This window comes from Pagrus pagrus (assembly GCF_965226575.1).
Source record: "Pagrus pagrus genome assembly, chromosome: 21".
Taxonomy (NCBI): Eukaryota; Metazoa; Chordata; class Actinopteri; order Spariformes; family Sparidae; genus Pagrus; species Pagrus pagrus.
Genome location: NC_140208.1, coordinates 4,537,847 through 4,559,987, shown reverse-complemented (window position 1 = coordinate 4,559,987; position 22,141 = coordinate 4,537,847). Strand labels below are relative to the sequence as shown.

Genomic DNA, 22,141 nt, shown 5'->3' with positions numbered 1-22,141 from the left:
TGATGTATGTTGATTTCAAATACCACCTTAAAGAAGACCTATTATGCTTTGTCATTTTTTCCCCCTTTCCCTTAGTGCTTTGGTTCTTGTGCATGTAAAAGCTCCTGAAAATTGAAAAGATTAATGTCCGAAGGTAACAAAATTCAGAAATAAAATTTTAAAAAAAGAAAATGCAAATAATAATCCAAAAACCAAAGATATTTAGTCTTCTGTCTGTAAAAAAGGTAAAAAAAAAAAATGCAAAAAACCATGTAAGATATTTAATTATAAAACATAATAAACAACACAAAAAGCATGAAGTCCTCAGATCTGAGAAGCTGGACCGGACGATGTCAACATCAAAAACTGTTGAAGGAAGTCAACACTTGACTCTGTCACACATATCTTCTTAATCATCCTGCAGGACATGTGTGTGCACATGTACAGCAGAGTGTTAGCGTCTGTTAGCTCTCTTGTCTAGACGGGACTTAAGGTTATTTGTGACCCGCTGGTCTCATTCCTTCGGTGGAAACGCTCCTGGCAACTCTCCCAGCGTCAGGTCTGTCTAACAGGATTAAAGCAGCGCTGGAGGACGTGTCACCTATACATGCAGGGGGTTAAACAAACAGCAGAGCGCCCTTGATGCGTTATGTACAGCAACAATACATACAGCAGAAGGACTGAACTGAACTGTTATCAAGAGATTTAGGATCAGATCAAATATTTTTATGTTTCAGTCCAACACAGCAGGACTACATGGTCCAAACCAGGACACCAGCCTCTCAAACGAGCTGACAAAGCGCAGATCTGGCCAAAAATATGAGCGAATGGAAAGTGTGCCGAAGCGTTTTACAGCCAGCTGCTCTTTGTGCATAAGAAACTAATTTAAATCCAGGTTGATATTTGAGCAAATGACCACATCTCCATGTGGGGAATGAACTCACCGCTGTCAAATCAGCGCTTTTTGGGTGGGTTGTCCTGTGTAGTCCCTGGAGGACCAGGATTTTTACTGCTGACCCTCAATAAAAAAGCCTCCATCTTTAGCCAAGCATGATGCCTGCTCTGTACCCTGACAGTCTGGTCCAACTCCAGACCCCTCGAACAGTGAAATCTTTGATAAAATAACATGAAACAGCAACAAAAGGAAAGCTGCGATGGCTCGAGCACGGGCTGGGGTAAACAAAAAGGCCACTATGGGCGCCTCATTTGGGAGAACGAGCCCCAAATACCAGATCTGATCCGCATGGGTTCCCCTTCACAAGCTCGGTCAAGATTCCTGGGTTCTTCTCCACAACACGGGTTTTCAGTCCATTGTGCACACATAATGAGAGTTACTAACCGAGGTATTCTCTGACTGAGTGAGTTTCACAAGTCGGACAAACATCGTTTGTGGATTATTTAGCCTTTTTACCACTTCTCACTTCTCACGTCAGGAGTTTACAAACCGGGAATCAGTCGACTCGGCATTTTTCTGCTTTTAAATCTACTTTAAGTGAGAAAAAAACCTCATACAGACAACTTCTTCAAGGAATCTGGTATCTTTTCTGGTTTATTCCTGCAGGGAGATTATCTATTATCTACTCACCCCCATGCATGCTTCATTGTAGCTGCTACGTTAATGGTGCTAGCATGTCTGTGATTCATCATTCATTAAAAAAAAAGGGTGTAAATAATGTCTTTTCAAAACAATATGAGATCGCAGGTCTTCTGGAGACGTGTGTGGACTCACTTTGTTGATTTATTTTATTTTTTAAAACACGTCTTCATCTGCTTCAGTTGTTTAGGAGAACGCTGCAGTGACGTTTCTTCTCTGAAGCTCCAGAAATGTTTTGTGGACAACGAAACTTCACCTGACTTCCCATCAGCACGGTGGTGTGAGGAGATAATGACTGAATTTTCATTTTTGGGTGAACTTTCCATCAAATCTGTGAGCTCAGTAGCTCCATGAAACAGTCACTCTTATAAAACTGTCCTCTTTCGACTGAAGGAAAATAATTGGGAACAGAAAGTGCGTCAGAAAGAGAGAGTGAAGAAACAGATACGCATGACCAACACTGCTGGACAGTGATCGTGGCGCCTCATGACAAGCAGAGAGAAAACCTTCCCAACACGAGCGGTCAGTCCAGGATGATTTGTTTTGCCATGAGCTCCTCGGCTCACGTGCACTCTGGCTCCCACGTGTTCTTGCTATCTGAAGGAGGCTGAACAAAAACACCACGGTCGGCCCCTTTACAGCTGCTCCTGCATCCAGGGGAGAGCCGCTGACAGCTCAGGGGTCCGGCACTTGATTGAGCCCAGATCCTGACCTGCCAGGCAGGACGCTGGGTCAACAACAGCCACGTGGGGAGAGACGGCGTGACCTCGAAGACGGAGTGTGTGTTTGTTGTGCGTCGAGTCATGTTTTCTTCAGACGCAGCTGTGGTTCAATGCATTTACAAGCCGTCCTTAATATAAGTTACAAGGAAACTAGTTTTGAGTCCTTTGAGAAACAGTCACAGAAAGTCTACTTTACTTTCTGCTTCTTGACTGATAATTCCTCTCTAATCGTACTTTGAATGCAGGACTTTTACTTGTAATGGAGCAATTTTTCTATCGTAGCTTTGCAGGTTATTCTTTAAAATAAATATGAATATTTATCCACCGTCGCTCTGTACTCAGTCATCTGATATTTAGGACACTTATGAGTCATCCACAGGTGCAGTGTAGCGTAAGGTTCATTAAAAGACTGTAGCTAGTGAGTTTATGGAGCAAGAATTAAAATTCAGTGCTGACGTTTGGTGGCCCACGAAACATTTCTGGAGCTTCACAGCAAAACAGAGTTGCAGCATTCTCCTAAACAACTGAAGTAGATGGAGACTTGTTGTAAAACTTAAAAAAAAACAGCAACAAAAACATGTCTTTATACAGCTCTTCTGACGTTTGAAGTTAAAAAATCTTCACTGTAGCTGCTAAGCTAAGAGCGTCAGGCATGTAAATAACGTCTTTTCACATCTATTCTGAAATTCTGGGTTCTGAACAAGCTGCCAGGAGCCATTTTCTTCAGTTTTTCGGTTGTTGTTTTTCCATTTTTACATACAGAAATGTTTTGTGGACGACGAAACTTCCCCCCGACTTCACATCAGCATGTGAGTGAGAAGATAATGACTGAATTTTAGGGGTGATCTTTACCTTTAAGCATTGCATTGTGGGAATCTGCACTATTCAATGCAGAGGATTTAAAATCTTCAGACAGGACGGTAAAATGCAGAGGAGTGAATCATGCGCTGTGTTTTCCTGTAAACACTTCTGACTGCTCGGTGTCCGCAGTCACAGTTGTGATCTCTGAGTCCCCGTTGGACAGTAGCAATTATTTATGTCTCACTCGGTCACATTAAACTATCGTGTTGCATTAAATCAAGCCACATAATACCCGAGTCAGCACATTCCCAGATCCACCCACTGCCGGGGTGACACAAATAAACAGCTCACATCTTGATATAGCACCTCACAGCGTGACTGCTCCACATCCATCCCAGAGGCCTCGCTGCTTTTAAAATAGTCAGGATTAACAGGAGCTGGTGTCTAGTGGCCACTGTACGTCTCGCTAGCTGGCATGTGCCAGATGGGTTTGTGGGTAATCCTAAAGCATGGGATCAGGGGTAGACCCAGGGAGGCGGTGTGGGTGTACGGATATCCACACTGGATTAATCGCTGCCACATAAAGACAAAGGAAATGCACCAGAATGTGTGTGTTGTAATTCAAAACACAACAGCAGGACGGTTTGCCAGATGTTTTAAATGACACCTCGTGAGGACTGGGCTTCGAGGTTTTTCATGAAAAGTGATTTTATCCCGACCCCTTTGAGAGTCTGTGTGGAAGCATGAAATCATCCATGAGGTCATATTTATATCCCCCTGCAGCAGAACAAGTTACCGAAAAGTTTAGTCATAAAATTTAAATCACAGTTAATACGTGGCCCATAATTTCGTCATGGTTCCCGTGAGCGATGACTCATCTCTGACTCTGTCGGTCTGCAGGGGAACAAGAAGTGTATTTATAAATATGAATAAATGCTCCCTGACCCCTGATGTGATACATTTTTATTCACATATGAAATAAAAAATGATTGCTTTCTTTCAGTCGATGGCAAAGGATGAATAAAACTGATAACATCCATATGTTTTGGTGCAGGGTTACCTCAGAGGCCCCCCTGCTGTGACATTGTCTCTTTTACGACTCAGAAATACAGCCTGTGTTTGTTCTTCCTTCACTTTCAGCCTCGAGGGAGAAGGCGGCTATATAACGCTGAAGTCAAGCTTCAGCTTCCCTCCAATCCCTCCACATCCATTCAACCCTACGGGCTCGCCTCTAAATGAAGGCCTAGTGGCAGCTTTACGACCTTTCGGGAATAAAAACCAAAGCAACTAACCCAGCCCTCCCACAAACATTAATGTAACGTAAATTAACACAACATAAAGTAAAATATAAGGATGTAAGATAACGTAACGGTGCATTAAATAACATAAAGTAATGATACGTAACAAAATGACATATAACGTCTCGTAAAATAATGTAAGGATAAGGAAAATAATGTAATATATCGTAACGATACATAACACAATGTAAATTAATTTAACATAACGTAACATCAGATGGCGTAATGTAATGTAAAATAACATAATGCAACGTAGTGATACATAGCATCAAAAAAATAATTTAAACATAACGCAATGCAAGGATACACAACTTAACGTAAATGCAATAATGCAACGCGACGTAATGTTTCGTAATGATACATAATATAATATCAAAATAATGTAATGTAACGTAACATAATGTAACGTACCGATACATAATATAACACAAAATAATGTAACATAACATAGCATCAGATTGCGTAATGTAATGTAAAATAACATAACTCAACGCAAGGATACATAACCTAACGTAAGATAACGTAATGTAACGTACCGATACATAATATAACACAACATAATCTAACATAGCATAACAACGTTACGCAACGTAACATAACACGAGGTAATGTAATGTAACATAGCATAGTGTAACACAAAATAATGTGACATAATGTAACATAGCAGAACAACGTAACGCAATTACGACAATTGAATAAGAGCAGGTTGCTTCCACAGGTCGGATCAGGTGTTGTTCTGTAAAAGGAAGCCTCTGCTGACCTGTTTTTTCATGTTTTTATTAGCATACTAACACGCTGAACCAAGATGGTGAACACAGTAAACATTATGCTGATTGTAAAGGATGAATAAAACTGATAACATCCATCTGTTTTGGTGCAGGGTTACCTCAGAGGAAAAGACGGTTTCCCCCCGCTGTGACAGTGTCTTTTTTACGACTCAGAAATACAGCCTGTGTTTGTTCTTCCTTCACTTTCAGCCTCGAGGGAGAAGGCGGCTCTATAACGCTGAAGTCAAGCTTCAGCTTCCCTCCAATCCCTCCCCATCCATTCAACCCTACGGGCTCTCTAAATGAAGGCCAAGTGGCAGCTTTATGACCTTTCGGGAATAAAAGCCAAAGCAACTAATCCAGCCCTCCCACAAACACCGTCCCCTTTGAACCTTCGCTCTGCAGCGTGTCTTCTGCTAACAACTGAAAAACCAAACCCTCCTCCAATCCGTCCACAGCGATGTCAACAGGGTCGATTTCCTCGAAAGGCCCCGCTCGGTGTGAAATCTGAGATATTTTCATAGAAGACTGACATCAACATCAACAAATACAAGACAAAGGAGAGTGCAAACACCAAATAGAGGTTGTCAACAACTTAAAAACCAAAAGGAGATTAAATCAGACATACGGACGGAGATAAAGAAGTGAAAAAACAACCCAGGGGGACGGACGGACAGTGTGAGGTGGTGATCTCAGGATTCCCGTATTGATCTGAGCTTCTTTTTCTAATCTCCCTGCCCGCTCGGTAACCTCAGCTGGATTGGACATCCAGCCACAAAAAAGCAATTTGACCCCCACCGCTGCCCTCACAGGTCACCCTTTAGTGACTGCTGACTCCAAGTTGCCATGGTGACGGAAAATTATGTCTAGACCCCGGTTGGATTTGTTAAGAGGCTTGGATTTGTGCCCAGCGCCCGACTGAATTTCAGCATAGCAGCTATAAAAAAGGCTGAAGCAGAGCATTATTGCTCTGTCGTTATTTATCTGGAGATTTTGTGGATCTTTGCATTCACATGTGTTTGAGGAGAGGAAGACGAGGCCGATGGCCCAATCGTTACTTCGATCAGTTCCCGGATCGACTGATCGAAATTTGTGTTTTTGTATTCCTGCTTTTAGTCATGGCTCTGAAAATGCCCGTTATTTCCAAACCCCCAATAGTCCCAAAAATGTTCCTTTGGACCGAAAGCTGAGGAAAGAAAACACAAACCCTCTGTTCAGTTGTTAGTTCTGGGACTTCCTGCCTGTCCTTGGTGCTGAATTGGCCAGGTTTTGCCTTTAATGGTGTAATTGTAAGAAATGGTAGCTCCTACAATATAGGGGGCAGTATAACCACTAACTGCTTTTGCCATAGCTATCTTTGGCTGTAGCGACTAGCTGTCATTAGCAAGTAGCTCAGTTAGCCGTGGAGCTCAGTGGCCCTATTAGCTGGATATAGGAGATAAAGTATGGAGGCGATTTACAGTGGTAGCAATTGAAATATGAAACTACAGGGGCTTGGATTATCGCATTATGTGGCACAGAGTAATATTATGAGACAGGACGGGCTGGGGCTAGCTGGTTAGCATGCTAACATCAGTATGCATGATCTTTTCCTAAACCTGACCAAGGAGTGTGTTTAGTGCTAATTTGCAAGTATTAGCATGCTAATATTTGCTAATTAGTGCTAAATACACAAATACCTGTTAAACATCAATGGCATTGCATTAGCATTGTCATTGTGAGCATGTTAGCATGCTGATATTAGCTTTCAGCTCAAAGCAGGAGCTGAAAAGCTCAAAGCAGGAGTTCAGCCTCCAGCATCTCTGTACTCTTAAGTCTTGTTTGTAGTTTTTTACAGATGTTGCAGCATTTTTTTATTCATTTTTTTGAGAACAGGATGAACTATCGGGGTTGTTTACGCTCTCGGGTTGACTGAAAGAAATTTGTGGTGGATTTTAAAGCCCACTGGTAAACCTGTCTTTGGGGGATACACCTAGCTATGCGCTATCTAATCCCTGACACACAATCCTCAAGGCTTCCCCTCTTCTGTGTATTTTCTTGTCAGCCTCCATTATGCTTAAAACAGAAGAGGAGAGGCGGAGAGAGACAGAAACATGCAAAAGAAAAGCAGAAAAGAAATGGGAAGAAGGCTGCGATGCTCGTGCAGCTCCCACAGGTTCTTCTCCCCCCGACAGGATGGATCACGGCTCCGAATCAGCAAGTCAATCAAGTGTGCAGTGTAGTGTCAGCATGACAGCACCTTCTCTGAGCTGCAACACGCCGTCTTTTACATCCTCTACTCTTGGGCTGAATATTTCTTCGCTGGCTGATCGATGCCCCCGCATGCCCACAGTGTGTCTCAGCTGCTGAAAATGCCACATCACCATGCTAATTTATTCAGGGACCAGCTGCTGTGTCAAGATGATTCTGCGAAAGGCCTCCTCGAAAGTTTTTAATGAGCTTCACCGTTGTTAATAACGGGGCCGGTGAGGTCGCAGAAGTCGAGATGTGCGCGTGCGCGTGTCCTCGTGCGTGAGCGTAGGTGTGTAGATGTATTTTTATATCGCGTGTGCTGCTTTGACATTTATAGCAGTGAAGTTTCAGCACAAGGCTTCTGATAGGTACCAAGTCTTTATCTGATCATGTCGGGCGAGACAAATGCGAGCAGAAACACACACATGCACGTCGACAATGTGTCTGACCTGCAGATCAGACCTTCTGTTTGTTGCATAATATCACTGAGGAGATTTGTGGAAAAGCAAGTGGATTAACACCTCTAATCAGGAACACCTGCAGGATTGCCAAGAATAGTTTTAATCGTTTCTGCTGGTCATGACATGATGCAGCAGAAATCCATTGTTGTGATACCTTTAAAGAAACAGCCTCATCTTTGTTTAATATACAGAGATGTGTTTGTGACCAAATATTCTCAAAAAATGAGAAATAAGTTCAATAAAAATGATGAAAAATCAGACGAGGTTGTGTGTTGTGTTTGCTTTCATTTCAAACACCAGATACACACGATGTTACTTCTTTTAAAAGCAGCCACTTCAGGACACTTTGTTGATCCGATCGTGGTTATTGCACTTAAATAAAGTGGTCTCAACACGAAACTCATTGACTCTGTTTTGGGTTTGTAAATCAGTGCATCCAAGGTAAAGTAAAGCAGCACTTTCAGTCCCACATGATCACACAGAAGGACTAACCCGCCTCACCTCTGAGCCACCTCAACCACTAATTGATGTAATTACAGTGTCAGCAGCTGGCAGACTGGAAGGTGGGAACCAAAGAGGATGGATTGTTTTGGCCCGTGTGGGGGAGGAGGCGCTGACTAATTTGCTGATTCAGACATTAATAGGGAGGAGGGTCACAACCCCGGACTTTAAAATGTGGATGGAAGTCATTTTATAATCCAATAAAGGTCTGTTTTAGATTATACAGACATTCAAAAATGCAATAAATGATGTTTTGGGCCACTTTGGAGGCGGTGGAAACTGTGACATATTGAAAAAGAGATGACTGGTTGCTGTGTTTGTCTGTTTATACTCAACAGGCACTCTGGTGTAAGAAAATGTAACAAATGAGGACCAAAGTACTAGAAAAAAACCTTTATAGTGGCTAAATCTTTAAGAAAGCGAACACATTTCTAGTAAAACATGTCTTTTTTAATGTTTTCACCACTACAATAAAGGTTTTTTTTAATATATTTGGAGTGTCTGGATTGTTTTTTTGTGAATTTGTTGTTAAAATGTGCATATTTACACATCTAACCACTGTGGAGTGACATTAGCATTAATTTGGAGTCACCAGTTTTTGCTCTGTTTTTGGTCTCCTCCACCAACTCCTGAGGGAAATATCTGACTGTTCAGCCACTAAATGCTCCACAAAGTACACCAACTAGTCACTAACTGTGTCTGTCTACAGTTTGGTCCTGGGTACGGTGGATTTTTCAGAGCTTTTTCACTATAAAACAGTCGACACAGAAAGCAATATCTCTGCAACACAGCACATCATAATGTCAGAACTGCTTCTTACACACATTATGATGATAATTTTACAACTAACATTCTTACATATTGCCACTTAACATAAAAATGTGGATTATAGCAGCTTTAACTAGGCTGGGAGCCTAAATCTTGTTTGAAAATGTCCGTCGACAAACCTTGACCGTCTTCCTTCACTCTATTCCATCAACTACAAGAAAATCCATGAGGTTTCTGTACAGTGCTTCGATTTTATTAAGTCTTCAGTGTTACAAAAAATGTACAATTTGTATGAACACTATTGTTAAAAGTAGCGGAAACTGGACCTCTGTGGCCATGAAGGGAATGCACTTCGGATTACTGGTTCCATGGCAATGAAATTTAACATCGTGTGGTGCTCCGGCGATCACCACTGAAGTCTGTTTCATTTCATATCATTTTACAAAAAAAAGAGAAATCCCTCTGTCCAACACAAACAACACAAAAATGCGGAATAAATATTTCGGGGAAGCATCAAACAAAAACAGACATTAAGTGGGTCAGAGTCTGTGCAAGCATGTGAAGGATTATAAAGACATTTCTAGACGTATTTTATATACTTCTTTACCACACTGATGTGAATTAGGGCTGCGTGATGTGGTAAAAAGACTCATATCGTGATTATTTTGGCAGAAATTATGATTACGATATGGTCTAATTAGTGGGAATGATAATTTCTGCATCATAAATTTCATATTCGGTGGAAACAACTAATAAAATCATGACGATGTGGCGAACAATCATGTTTTCTACCAGGAAATCTCAGCAGCTCTGCAGTACATCATTATAATCGTCTTTTGTCGCACTTAATCAAAAAACTGCAGCTTCTATTCGACTCGGATTTGATAATATTGTGCAGCCCTAATGTGAACGTGTTCATATATTAGTCCTACAGTTAACAAATATGTTGAATTCTTCTTTAAAACAAGTGTAAAAAGCACTTAGTGAGGACTAACTGCTATCACAGATCCCTTTAAATCTATAAGTTAATCTTTCGGAGGGCAGCTGCACGACCGCAGAACAAAGAATCTGTCAATACTGCTTCTTCTGTTATGAGCAGATCCATTCCTCCTGACCCTCAGGCCGTCTGTAATTGTTGTTTTGTTGGCACAAATCGCTCTCCCTTTAAAAGGGGACCATTAAGCTTGAAAGTGTCTCAACAGTGGATAAATCTGTCCACAGCGTGAGCCCGCAGTTCATCTCTTTCTGTTCCTGTTGTGCTTCAACATCTTCTTCCTCTTCAGGATCATCTCGTACAGTTTCTCCAGGCCCGGCTGCAGGCCCTGACCGTCCACGGCGCTGCAGCTCTGCACGTGATGCAGCGTGTACATGCTCAGTTCGTGCACGGAGAGCAGCTTCTCCACCTCGCTGACGGACAGGGCCGCGTCCAGGTCCTGCTTGTTGGCCAGGATGAGCACCGGGACGCCCTGGTTCTCTGACGTTCGGGTGATCTTGTGGAGCTCCACCTTGGCCTCCTCCATCCTCTCCAGCTCAGTGGAGTCCACCACGAACACCATCCCGTCCGTCCGCCGGGTGTAAGACTTCCACAGAGGGCGCAGCTTCTCCTGTCCGCCCACGTCCCACACCTGGAAGTTTATGGTCCGAGACGTCCCCACCGCCACCTTGATCTTCTCCGTGTTGAAACCCTTCGTGGGGATCGTTTTGACAAACTCCTTCAGCTTGAGCCGGTACAGCAGAGAGGTTTTACCGGCCGAGTCGAGCCCGATAACAACCACGTGCAGACACTGGAAGTTTGGCAGGAAGGACGGCGTGTTGGGAGCCATATCAGTCAGCTGGTTCCCCATGATCGCAGCCAGCTATTCACACCTACTTAGTGAGGTGACAGATTCCTGATGTAATCCTTTTTCACTGGACTGGCATTTGCTCTTTGTCCTCAGGGGGCAGATGGGATCAGATGGTGCTGGAGACCTTATCAAAACACACACACACACACACACACACACACACACAGAGTTAGCATTTAATGAAAAGACAATGGGTAGTTAAGGAGTGTTTGTCTGCAAGTGTTATCTCTGAGGAAGACAGAGGGACAGATAGTGATATCAGGGGAGGTGATTGAATTTCATCAGCTGAGACTTCCTGTTGTGTCAGCTGATGAGATTTATACTGAAATACAGTGTTAGCCAAGGATACCTGAGTGTTAAAATATTACTTTGGTAAAAGTTAAAGTCGCCTCTACAAGTCTTAAAGTATCTGATATTACATTTACTTAAGTATCATAAATAATGAGTATAGCGTCTGACCAATAGTACATTTTTAACGTACACTGTAAAAAAACTAAGACCAAAAAATGGTGATAATATTCAAATATTCCAGGGCGCTAAAAATGTCTGTAAAATAACAGAATAACTCTTAAAAACACATTTTGTTTTTGTAGTGAAAATCTTTATATTTATGCAAAAAATCTGACAATTAACAAACAAATCTTTGTAAAACTACAGAAGCAACATTTTGTTTAGATACCAATCTAATCTAATTTTATTGGTTATTTAACTTTAGAGTAAAAGTTCGATCTGTTAATTAAAAAATAAATATTTGTGAAATTATATTAAATTTGTAAAAGTATTTTTTTAAGTGGGAAAATTTGAAATTGTAGAAAAATCTAAATTTTATGTTTATTCAGTTACAGATTTTTCATGTTATTTTACATCAGACGTGTGATTTCACAGGTTGTTTTGTTATTTTATTGATATCTTTAACTATTTTTTTTAAAAAATCTGGTAAAATAAACAGGACAAATTCCAAAAATTACAGATTATTTTTTACAGTGTATCTCAAAATTGTACTTCAGCACATTGAGAAACTGTTCAAAAAGGGGGGGAGGGGTTATTCACTGTTATTCTGTAATATAACAGTGAATAACTCATAAAACACATTTCTGTTAATATAATACAGTTTTGTTGTGAAAATGCCTACAATCATGCCAAACACCCGAACTGCAGGTCCAACACTTCTTTTACTGTTATCACTGATTTAAGTTAATTTGATTACAGTATTGAGCTGCACAAAAAACATGTACATGTTGTGTTCGTTCACAGCGACACATATTATTTTACATGTTGTACAGTTTCACTGTTAACTTCACGTCATTTTCTTCACAGTTTTGTGTTTTTCAAAAACACAGAAAACATCTGTAATAATAGGAATAAATCCAGAAATACATATTTTTTACAGTGCAAATCACAACTGTACTTCAGCACAGTACTCGAGTAAATGTACTTAGTTACATTTAAGCCAACTATTTAATGAATCCACGCTTTCATACTTATAAACTATAAGTGTCTGTGTGTTTGAGCCTCTCAGAGTCTGCAGCCTGGTCCTCTCCAGACTGCCCGACCTGGAGGGCTTTCCCCGGGACAGACTGATGTCAGTGCCCGGGCTGGATGTTGTGTGTTCACCGGTCCTCTCTGTGTGTGTGTGTCTGTGTGTGTCTGTGTGTGTGAGGACTGCTGCAGCTGCACTAATCCGGTTGTTGTTGACATGCTGATACCATCAAACAGCTGCTCTGCTCTGGACACAACACACACACACACACACACACACACACTGTGTGTTTGCAGGAAAATATAATGTATCACGACGAGAAATATCATCCAACGATTATTGATCACAGAGGCGAGATGTTCCTGCATCTGTGTTTTTATTACTTGATTATATTTGTAGTTATTCTGCAGGGAACGAGCCTCTGTAGTTTAATATATATATATAAATATATGTACGTCCATTCATGCATGTGTAGAAATGTATAAAACTTCAAGATTTCCTACCAGGAGCCTGCAGGGTTAACTTTAAAGGATAAACCAGACAGAAATCTGATCTACTAATTCAACATAATCCTGAAGCCAGGTGAATAAATGCGGATGTAAACACGCTCCTACCTTTAAAACAACCTGAAATCATCCAGCAGCGATAATAAAAACATCCATGTCTGGTCCCAGCTGCTGCGTGTCACCTCCGTCAGCTCCTCTCCTCCTCCCGCGGCTCTGAGCAGCTCCGGAGAGGCTCGAGCTCACACGGCACCTAAAGCCCGGGTGACGTCACGGCCACCTGGACGGTGCTGCGCCACGCCCCCTGCCGGTTGCACAGGTGAACTGCACTGAGGTGAGACTAGGCAGTGGAAGAAGGACTCACATGTCATTAGAGTTAAAGTAGCAGCACCAGAGTGTAGAAGTACTCTGTTGTACTTAAAGTAGTTAAAGTAAAAGTACTCATGATGCAACATGGCGCCATTCAAGGTGGTTTTTTTATTAAATATTTACAGGGAAGCAACCACAGACACAGAAACAGGAAGTCTTATCAAGCTCCACTCCAAAAAATGTGTCCCCAACATGTCCAGGGAGTTAAATTTAATATGCAAAGAGCCAATAATATATATATATATATTTATGTATGTCAAAGATGTAATGTTTAACACGAGCACGCACTGACACACAAGTACATATAATATAAACTATAATAACAATAAGAAGAAGAAGAGAGAAAAACAAAAACAGTATGCAGAATAAAAATATCGGACAGCAGAGTTTTATTGTTTTATTATTGTTTTATCACCATGTAACATGTATGTGATTTCTTATATATTTGTGTCCGAGGTCACACCGGTTTACAAGACACCAACATTACATTTATTTTCCATTTCCGTGCAGTTACAGGTTATTTTGCAGCTCAGTCTTTGGATATTCTTCCTTCTCTTCCAGGCTTGACAAAGAAAACCTGCTACGTAAAAGCTTCCCCTCCTGAAGCGCTGCTCCACGTTTGTTCATAACCACCCAGACAAAAGAAATCAGAATAAATGGAGGATGTTTGAGTATTAAAGTGCATCCCTCAAGCTCCACAAACAAAGTCTGACCTCCTGCTGGTCTCTGGAGCTAATGGCTTTGACTTTTGTTTGATTATACTTCACAGAGGGTGAAGCTTTTCTTTATGAGACAATAAGCTCTGTCGTTTTTGTTTATAACATACGTCAACAGACCATTTCTTTATATCGCCTGAAGATCAGAAGGTTACCTCTTCTGGACATTTTTAAACTTCTCTTCCAGAGTTTAAGCATCAACAGTTTATCCCTCAGTGCACAAATATAAGTTCAATTCTCTGCATGAATATTTATTTTGGATGCTTTAAAAATAGTAATGTTGACAGTCTCTCTTGGGCAGGAACACATTCATGTAATTTCCCTCAGTTAACATCAGCTCTGCACCTGTCAGCTCACCTCAGCCTGTCCTCACTGTCAGTCTGACACAGTATCAGCTCCACCTGGTGGCTGCTACCAACAACTACAGCTAAAACACAGCTTGAGATGTTTGTAGATGTTTCAGTTTTTCTGTTCTGAGGTGACACTGATGATAAAATAATAATCAAACGGTCACTTTGAGTGTTTATGTGTAAGACTTCTGAACGACCCAAGCTGCTTCCACTCCTCCATCAGGAGTCAGTCTCCTCACCTGCACAGGTGATCTGAATCTCCTGCAATCAGTCCAGAGGGATTTTGAAAATCAGCCCAGAACAAAGAAAGATAGCGAGTCTTAAACAATAAGACGGCTACAACTCTGCTCAACAAACATCCTTTTTCAAGGTAAAGTAAAATAAATCATTAATTTTGTTGTAGCTGATTAAACTATTTCACATTTTAATCGTTTTATTCATCGCCAAGGTTGAACTCTTTTACTAATTTTGGCTTTTTAATGTCCTACCATCTTTCTTATCTTTACCATTTACTTAAATAAACAGTTGTTTGTGTTTCCAGGTGAAAAAGAAGCTTTTTAAAGATGCAGAAACAACTTTTAACTCCAGCCGAAGTTATCTAAAGTTTTTCAGCCTGCTTAAAAATACGTTGTTGACAGTTTGTTCTGAGGATGATCCAGAGTAATTGGGAGAACCTTTGCTGGAAATATGAGCTGCTCCTGAGTTTTTAAAAGCAACTTTTCAATGTTTTGATGTCTCAGAAGCTGAATAAACAACTAAAACACACCCATAGAGAAATTACAGTGTGTTTTCATGGGTTATAGTATAAACTTGGAGGTTTATTGTCCGTGTTCACGCTGTTTTGACGTTTGGATCAACACAAGGATAAATTTAGCTAAAGTCGAAATGTGCTCGCGTGTGATCACTGCAAACAGTCGCAGACACATGCAGCGTCTAGAAATGTAGCAGCAAACTGAGGAAGAGCCACATTTTAATGAAGTGCAAATGATGAACAGACAAGAAAGGTCAGATCAGATAAGAGTTTAACATCCTATTTACACAATACGTGGCACCATGACACCAAAAATGAGAAATTGACACGTCTTCATATAAAAACCTGCCCTCTATCAGAGATCTGCAGTTGGATCTCTAACAAATAAGAGCAAAAAAACACTCCATGCAAACACATAAATGTATTTGAAGCATCAATATTTTAAATTTAAAACATTGTAGTGGTTTGATTAAAGTCTTCAGGTATGCTAAAACAACATACAGAATAAGATAAGATGCATTTTCACACTGGTTATCATTCTCACAGCCCGTCCAGAAGAGAGATGAGGGTGACATGCAGCAGAATATTCATTACTTCACACTTTTCATCATCAGCCCATAGGATGTGGGATCGTTGAGTTGGTGCCACAGTCGATATATTCAAAGGTGTCCAGAGACAGCTGCTCCGTGTGAGAGAGGTACGAGATGTTCAGTGTCATTCTGGGAAAAACAAAACAGGAAGAAAGATTGTTAGAGACGGATGAAGACAACAACTGCTCTGTCATGGTTACGTAATGTTTTTAAAGCAGCAGAGTGACACGAACTCATGTGACTACGTGTTCGTCCTCCAAACGAACAAAATGAAGTCCAGTATTTATAAACCTGGGCTCCATATTTACATGTTTGAGTCTGCAAATGATTCGTACTTATCAAAAGTTCTGGATCTGGTCCATTAATCGCCTCAGCCGGCAGCTGTCAGACCTACGTCATCTAAGGCCGTTATTTTAAGTGTTGTTGCTCGTTTCAGACTGACACAGTTGTCATTTTCACGCCCAGCGCCCACGTTGTGCAAATAGCAAATGAACTTGTGATGAACTTTTACCGATAGATCTGGACTGTGTGTGTAGAAGAACACAGGACATTTATCAACATGAAATACTGACGGATCCCTTCACGAGTCAGGACTTTTAAATAATCAATGAAGTTTATTAACTGTTCCTCGTTAATGTAGAGATACAGATTGTTTCTCGCTGCAGGTAATATTTTCCTCACTCAAGACGTATTGGACCCTCCTGCGCCACCTACTGATCAGAATCATGACCCGTCCCGCCTGATCCACGGACTGAGATCTGCGCATCACTATTACACACAGAGGGATGAGCTTTCAGAGCAAGACTGTCTCCCTGAACAAGACTTGTTACAAACAGGATCTTATCATTTAACAAGTGTGAATCGTTGTTTATATTGTTTTTTAATATGGTCAATACAAAACGACCGCAGGTTCTGATGTGAGGATTGTTCTTTGAAGGACGAGACTATTTTGCAGGTTGTGGTTTTTTTTTTTTTTTAGCCCAGTGCTGCACAAAGTGAGGCCTTTAACACCCCGTGGCTTTGAGATATGTTCAAGTTTCCTGTCTCTTCTGTTGATTTCAGACCGAGAGTGACACTTACTGCAGCTCCAGAAATAACGTGTGAATCTTGATGGTGCTCGACTTGCAGTAAGTGCTGAAAGAGATAAAAAAAAAAAAGTGTGGACGTGAATTCAAGGACCAAAGTATTAAATCATTCTCACACCGTGTTTTTGTTGGAAAAACCACATTGAGGTTTATTTCAAACTTACTTTATGCCTGAATCGAGGATGGAGAGTTCAATCTGAATGTTGTACTGCAAAAGTTGAAGAGAGGGGAGTGAGGAATCCACTCTGACAAATATATTTACAGCTTATTCATCCTGCGTGAGACTCACCGATTTCTGCGAGCGCGACGGGATGGCAGATGTCATGTTCATCTGCTTGATCTTCCCGACCACGGCTTTGTTGACCAGACCCTGACCCGAGAACTTGACGATCTGCACCGGGACGAAGTTCTCGTTGGTGATGTTGATGAGATTCTAGGAGAGGGAAACACGCAGCTCGTCAGGTGTCAGCGACTCACCTTTCTATCATTTAATGGTCTCAGGGAACTTTGTCCTTTACAAGCACAGCAGCATGTGATCGACACATTAAAAATATGGCTGCTCAGCGAAGGTCAGGCGGATATTTAACACTTTGTAGTGGTGATAAAATGTAAATCTCACATTTTCAGTTATTATTCTAGCATTGTTTTATTCTTAAAAAGTTGTTCTACTGAATTTCTTTTCCTTAAAGCTGTACTTTGACATTTTGGGATACACAGCAGCCCACAGGCTCTTCTCTTCCTCTTTCTCGAGTTATTGTGGTTGCATGCAGTCGTCTCTTTATTAGGCTACATCCTTCAGTCAGAACACTTGGTTAACATTAAGTTTGTAATATGTCCTCAAATGGAAGTTTGACTACAGCCTCGACACAGACGGAGCAGAACAGAAACTGAAGAAGTTTTGAGGTTTCTCAGAAACATAATGACTTCAGATGTCACAGACCAGCAGACACTGCCCCATCAAAGCTGTCATTTTAAGGTGAAAAAGTTACGTAAAGTTGCTTTACGTAAACCATTTAATACATTTTTAGCTTATATTCGCTATTATATTAGCGTATATCCAGATAAGGAGCTAGCTAGCTTTGGGATTGTCCTTGTTGGATCTGTGGCTCATGTAGCGTTCTTATTTCACTTAGGTTTCTGTTCGGTGGGTGAGATTACAGAGCCACTGCTGTGTTTCATATCCCTTTTCCACTGGTCAAGAGACCAGCTTAAACCCGCTAAGATGCGGCTTTTGCATGCAATGGGAATGTGCACACTCTGCATTTATACATTTATAGCCGGGTCAATTGACTCTGCAGCAGACGCAGGTTTTTTTCACCTCGGCTCAGCTCAGCTGTGATCTAAACGTGAGACCCGGGTGATCCATTAAGGATGTTTTATTACTGGACACAGTGTTGGAGGCCGAGCCCCGTTCATTCCTAAGAAAGCTGCTCAGTTGTGTTTTGAAGCCAAAAAAGCTCGACTTCCCGGCTGTGAATTATCGCAGGGGTTGTGCCGCTCAAAAGAGTTTATCCACCGTTTTACAGACGCTTCATTCACAACGAGTCTGTTGTTGTTTTCTCTTCTGTTGCAACCGTTTCCGGCGCATTCGTGACGTCGGTGACGTACAATGTAATGCTTCAGATAAAAATCACAGACGGGCTGCGGGAATGGGGTCAACAGGTAATTTATAGCGGGTTGACCTGCATTTTAAAAACCTGTGTAGACCCACACGTTTTTTTATTATAAGCTGATCCTGTTGTGAGCTGTTGTTGTGTTGTTTTCAGACGATTGTCCCGTAGTTTCTTTGGTTACCATCCATGCACATCACGAAGGCCGAGACCAGATCACGAGAAAACCCCTGCATCACACACTGGCTTACATACAAGTTGTCTTTTTTTCAGGAAGTTATTATTTCAAAATGTTTCCATCTTGACGCTGACACATCTCAATACCAACTCTTTCACCAGCGTTAGTTTGGAAACCTGATTCACGTTTCACCAAACAACTCTGTGTTGCAGTTTTGGTTGTAAATGACAACAGAAGACGACACGTTTGCTGATTTCACACATCGTTATGATGCAAATCAACCGCGTAGTCGGTTATTATGTTTACAGCTATTACTCGTACTTACTGTGATCTCTAAGTCGACTGAACCTGGCCTGAAGTAGACCATGACCCTCTCCACGGACACGGGCGACAGGGTGACGCTCCGCGGGAAGAGGAAGAAGAGGATGAGACAGCAGATGAAGAGACACACGGCCATGGAGATGAACACGTACAGCTTTCTGAAAGGCAACACAAACATGCAACATTGTGCATATTAAATCATATTGTGCAGCTATTACCAACATAATTGTGTTGTTCATACAAACTAACAATCATACAGAACATTTTTGTCACTCAACTATCAATAAAAAAGCACATATACACATGTATGTCCCTTACGTGCGTCTGGGTTTCAGCCTGACATCATTGCACGGTATTACAGCCACTAGCTTGTCCTTGTGTCCTGACGACACAAGAGAGACAGTTTTAAATAATGTTGGGTTTTACCATAAATGATGTGAAAGTGAATTTGTGGCGAGCTCAGCTGCACAGAAATGAAAGGCTGAGGAAAAAGATAAAAAAACCCAACCTCTGGGGATTCTCCCGGTGCCGCGACAGGTGGGGCAGGTGTCCCCCGCTGGGTTTCCACTCGTGCTGCCATACGTGGGGAACTGCTTCAGCGTGTTCACCTTCTCCGTCTCCTCAGGCCCCTCGGTGGGTTTGCTGCTCTTGGCCGGCGTAACCATGACACCTTTTATCGAGATGAAAAAGTCCAGTCAAAAGAAGAAAAACACCGAAAAATGCGCACTCGTCAAGTTCAACAGCCAGGTGACAGCATGTAGACTAGAAGTGCCTCCTGAGCGACCTGCTGTGTGAAGGCAGCCTCCCTCACTAAAACTTTATAAGGCCAATAAAAAGCTCATTCTCGTGCTACAAGTCAGGATGCGAGCAGAGTCCACAGTGCGGGAGTGACTTGACTTTATGGATACAACAGTGCACATCACACAGCTTTGTAAGGCGAACATTAGGACTGACTCAGGGTCGTTTCTCAGCCGGTACATCCCGCCTCCTGTCGGATAAAATATACAGTGAGTGAATAATGAGGCCTTACTTTGGTATTTTACAGCCTAACACAGAGGAGTTTATTCCTGGAAACACTGAATCATCGAACTTTCACAATGATGGGAAACTTGTGAAAGCTGAACCAAAGTTTACACGTTTTACAGCAACATAGTTTTAATGTAGTGATAAATAAAGATTGTACAGACGGCAGACGCATAACTTTATATATTAACCTCGTGTCGTCTAGCTACACATTAAACCTGGCATGAAAACAAAGACACATATGTTTTATATACTTTAAGTTTAGACATCTGGATAAAAATAGCTTTATTTTGAAATTTGAACTTCCACATTTTCCAGTGAAGAAGCTACACTAGTTTGTTTGCTTATTTTAGCTGTTTAACTGTATGAATGGCTCAATAAATTATTAATATGCAACTAAATGCACCAAAAATATGATTGAGAATAAATGGCAGCATGAGTTCATTTATTAAATTGTGACATCACACAGCTTTTTAAGGCGTTAGGACATTACGACGGACTCAGTGTCGTTTCTCGCCTCCTGTCGGATAAAATATACAGTGAGTGAATAATGAGGCCTTACTTTGGTATTTTACATCCTAACACGGAGGAGTTTACTCCTGGAAACACTGAATCATCCCACTTTCACAATGACGGGAAACTTGTGAAAGCTGAAACAAAGTTTGTCATGTTTTACAGCAACATAGTTTTAATGTAGTAATAAATAATAATTGTACAGACGCATTACTTTATTTATTTTTACCTTGTGTCGTCTAGCTACACATTAAACCTGACATGAAAACAAAGACATGTATGTTTTATATACTTTATGTTTAGACATCTGGATAAAAATAGCTTTATTTTGAAATTTGAACTTCCACATTTTCCAGTGAAGAAGCTACACTAGTTTGTTAGCTTATTTTAGCTGTTTAACTGTATGAATGGCTCAATAACTTATTAACATGCAACTAAATGCACCAAAAATATGATTGAGAATAAATGGAGGCATGAATTCATTTATTAAAATGTGACTTAATAGATATTCTGCTTTAATTCGCCTCTATATCAACTATTTATTTACTTTACCGTTTAATTTTCCATTATTTATTCATTGTTTTAAATCTATTTACGTATTTATTCTTACATTTCTTTCTTTATTCCTGATTCTGGCAGGTTCAGTCCTCCGCACAGTTGAACTTGAAGCAGTTATCTTGTAGTAAAACTTAAAAAATGAGGATATTTTTACACTGAAGGCCGAGTCAGTAGTCAGGTTCATTCACCTGTGACACCTTCAGTCATCAGTCTGCTCTGATGGAATGTAACTAAGTACATTTACTCGAGTACAAGTCACTTTTACGTGACTTTGCACTTTGTACCGGAGGCCTGCGAGGTAAACATTGTACTTCCTGGTCCGTGACGTGTTTCTGACAGCTGTAGTTGATACAAGCAGTTAGTTTTTATTAAGATTTAACAGAAACAGCTGATGATCTTAAATAATAATAAATAATAATAAATAATATGATGCATTACTGTAGATTAGCTCAACCTTAAACACCCACAGCTGTGACATTAACCCAAAAACATCATATGTAAACACAGCTTTGAAGATATTTCACTTTTAATCACTTTGGTGGCATTTACTTACAGGCTAATGCTATTATACATAATATTTATATATATTTATGTTTTATATATGAGCACTTCCTCCAGCTGTTACTCTGTGACCTATATTTGATACCAGGCTGTTTTTATATCCATTAACACGACCTTTACTAAAGTGCCCTCACACAGAAACAACAGTTTAAACACACTTCCGTGTTTTAATGGTTTAATCCTCACCTGCTGCTGCAGTAAACGTGTCCCGCCACTTCAGCAGAACATGTGCGGGAGAGCTGATCCCGCATGATTCAGCTCATAGTGAATGGTTTTAAAATGAGCCCTTACCTGACAACTATGTCCAGATGTTGACAGAAAACAGCTTCTTTACCATTGAAGTGTGCAGCAGCTTCATGAAGAGACGCTCGTGCTTCAACAACAACAGCAGACAGAGGGAGGATCACTTCCTCCTTCTCTGGGTGACAGGTCGGAGGAAGCTGCTGCTGCTTTTCTCTCACTTTCCTTCCTTTATTGGTCAGAATTAATACACTGATCTGAAATAACTCACCCACGTGTAAGAAGCTTTATATATGAGGCCATTTTTAAAATGGTGAGCCTGTGTA

At 41.0% G+C, this 22,141-nt stretch overlaps 2 protein-coding genes across 2 annotated transcripts; both read right to left on the bottom strand.

The window, feature by feature from the left end:
• Nucleotides 1-9,354: 9,354 nt before the first annotated feature.
• On the bottom strand, nt 9,355-13,183 carry arl4d (ADP-ribosylation factor-like 4D). The gene is made up of 2 exons (XM_084342996.1): nt 13,062-13,183; nt 9,355-11,091 (listed from the first exon to the last, which is right to left on the bottom strand). Exon 2 carries the CDS (start codon nt 10,965-10,967, stop codon nt 10,359-10,361), a length of 609 nt encoding a protein of 202 aa, XP_084199122.1. The 5' UTR covers nt 10,968-11,091; nt 13,062-13,183; the 3' UTR covers nt 9,355-10,358.
• Nucleotides 13,184-15,337: 2,154 nt separating this feature from the next.
• tmem106a (transmembrane protein 106A) lies at nt 15,338-22,043 on the bottom strand. The gene is made up of 8 exons (XM_084341978.1): nt 21,867-22,043; nt 19,429-19,590; nt 19,239-19,302; nt 18,925-19,078; nt 17,101-17,244; nt 16,976-17,019; nt 16,807-16,860; nt 15,338-15,855 (listed from the first exon to the last, which is right to left on the bottom strand). The coding sequence occupies exons 2-8, from the start codon at nt 19,583-19,585 to the stop codon at nt 15,747-15,749; spliced, it is 726 nt and encodes a 241-aa protein (XP_084198104.1). The 5' UTR covers nt 19,586-19,590; nt 21,867-22,043; the 3' UTR covers nt 15,338-15,746.
• Nucleotides 22,044-22,141: the final 98 nt, after the last annotated feature.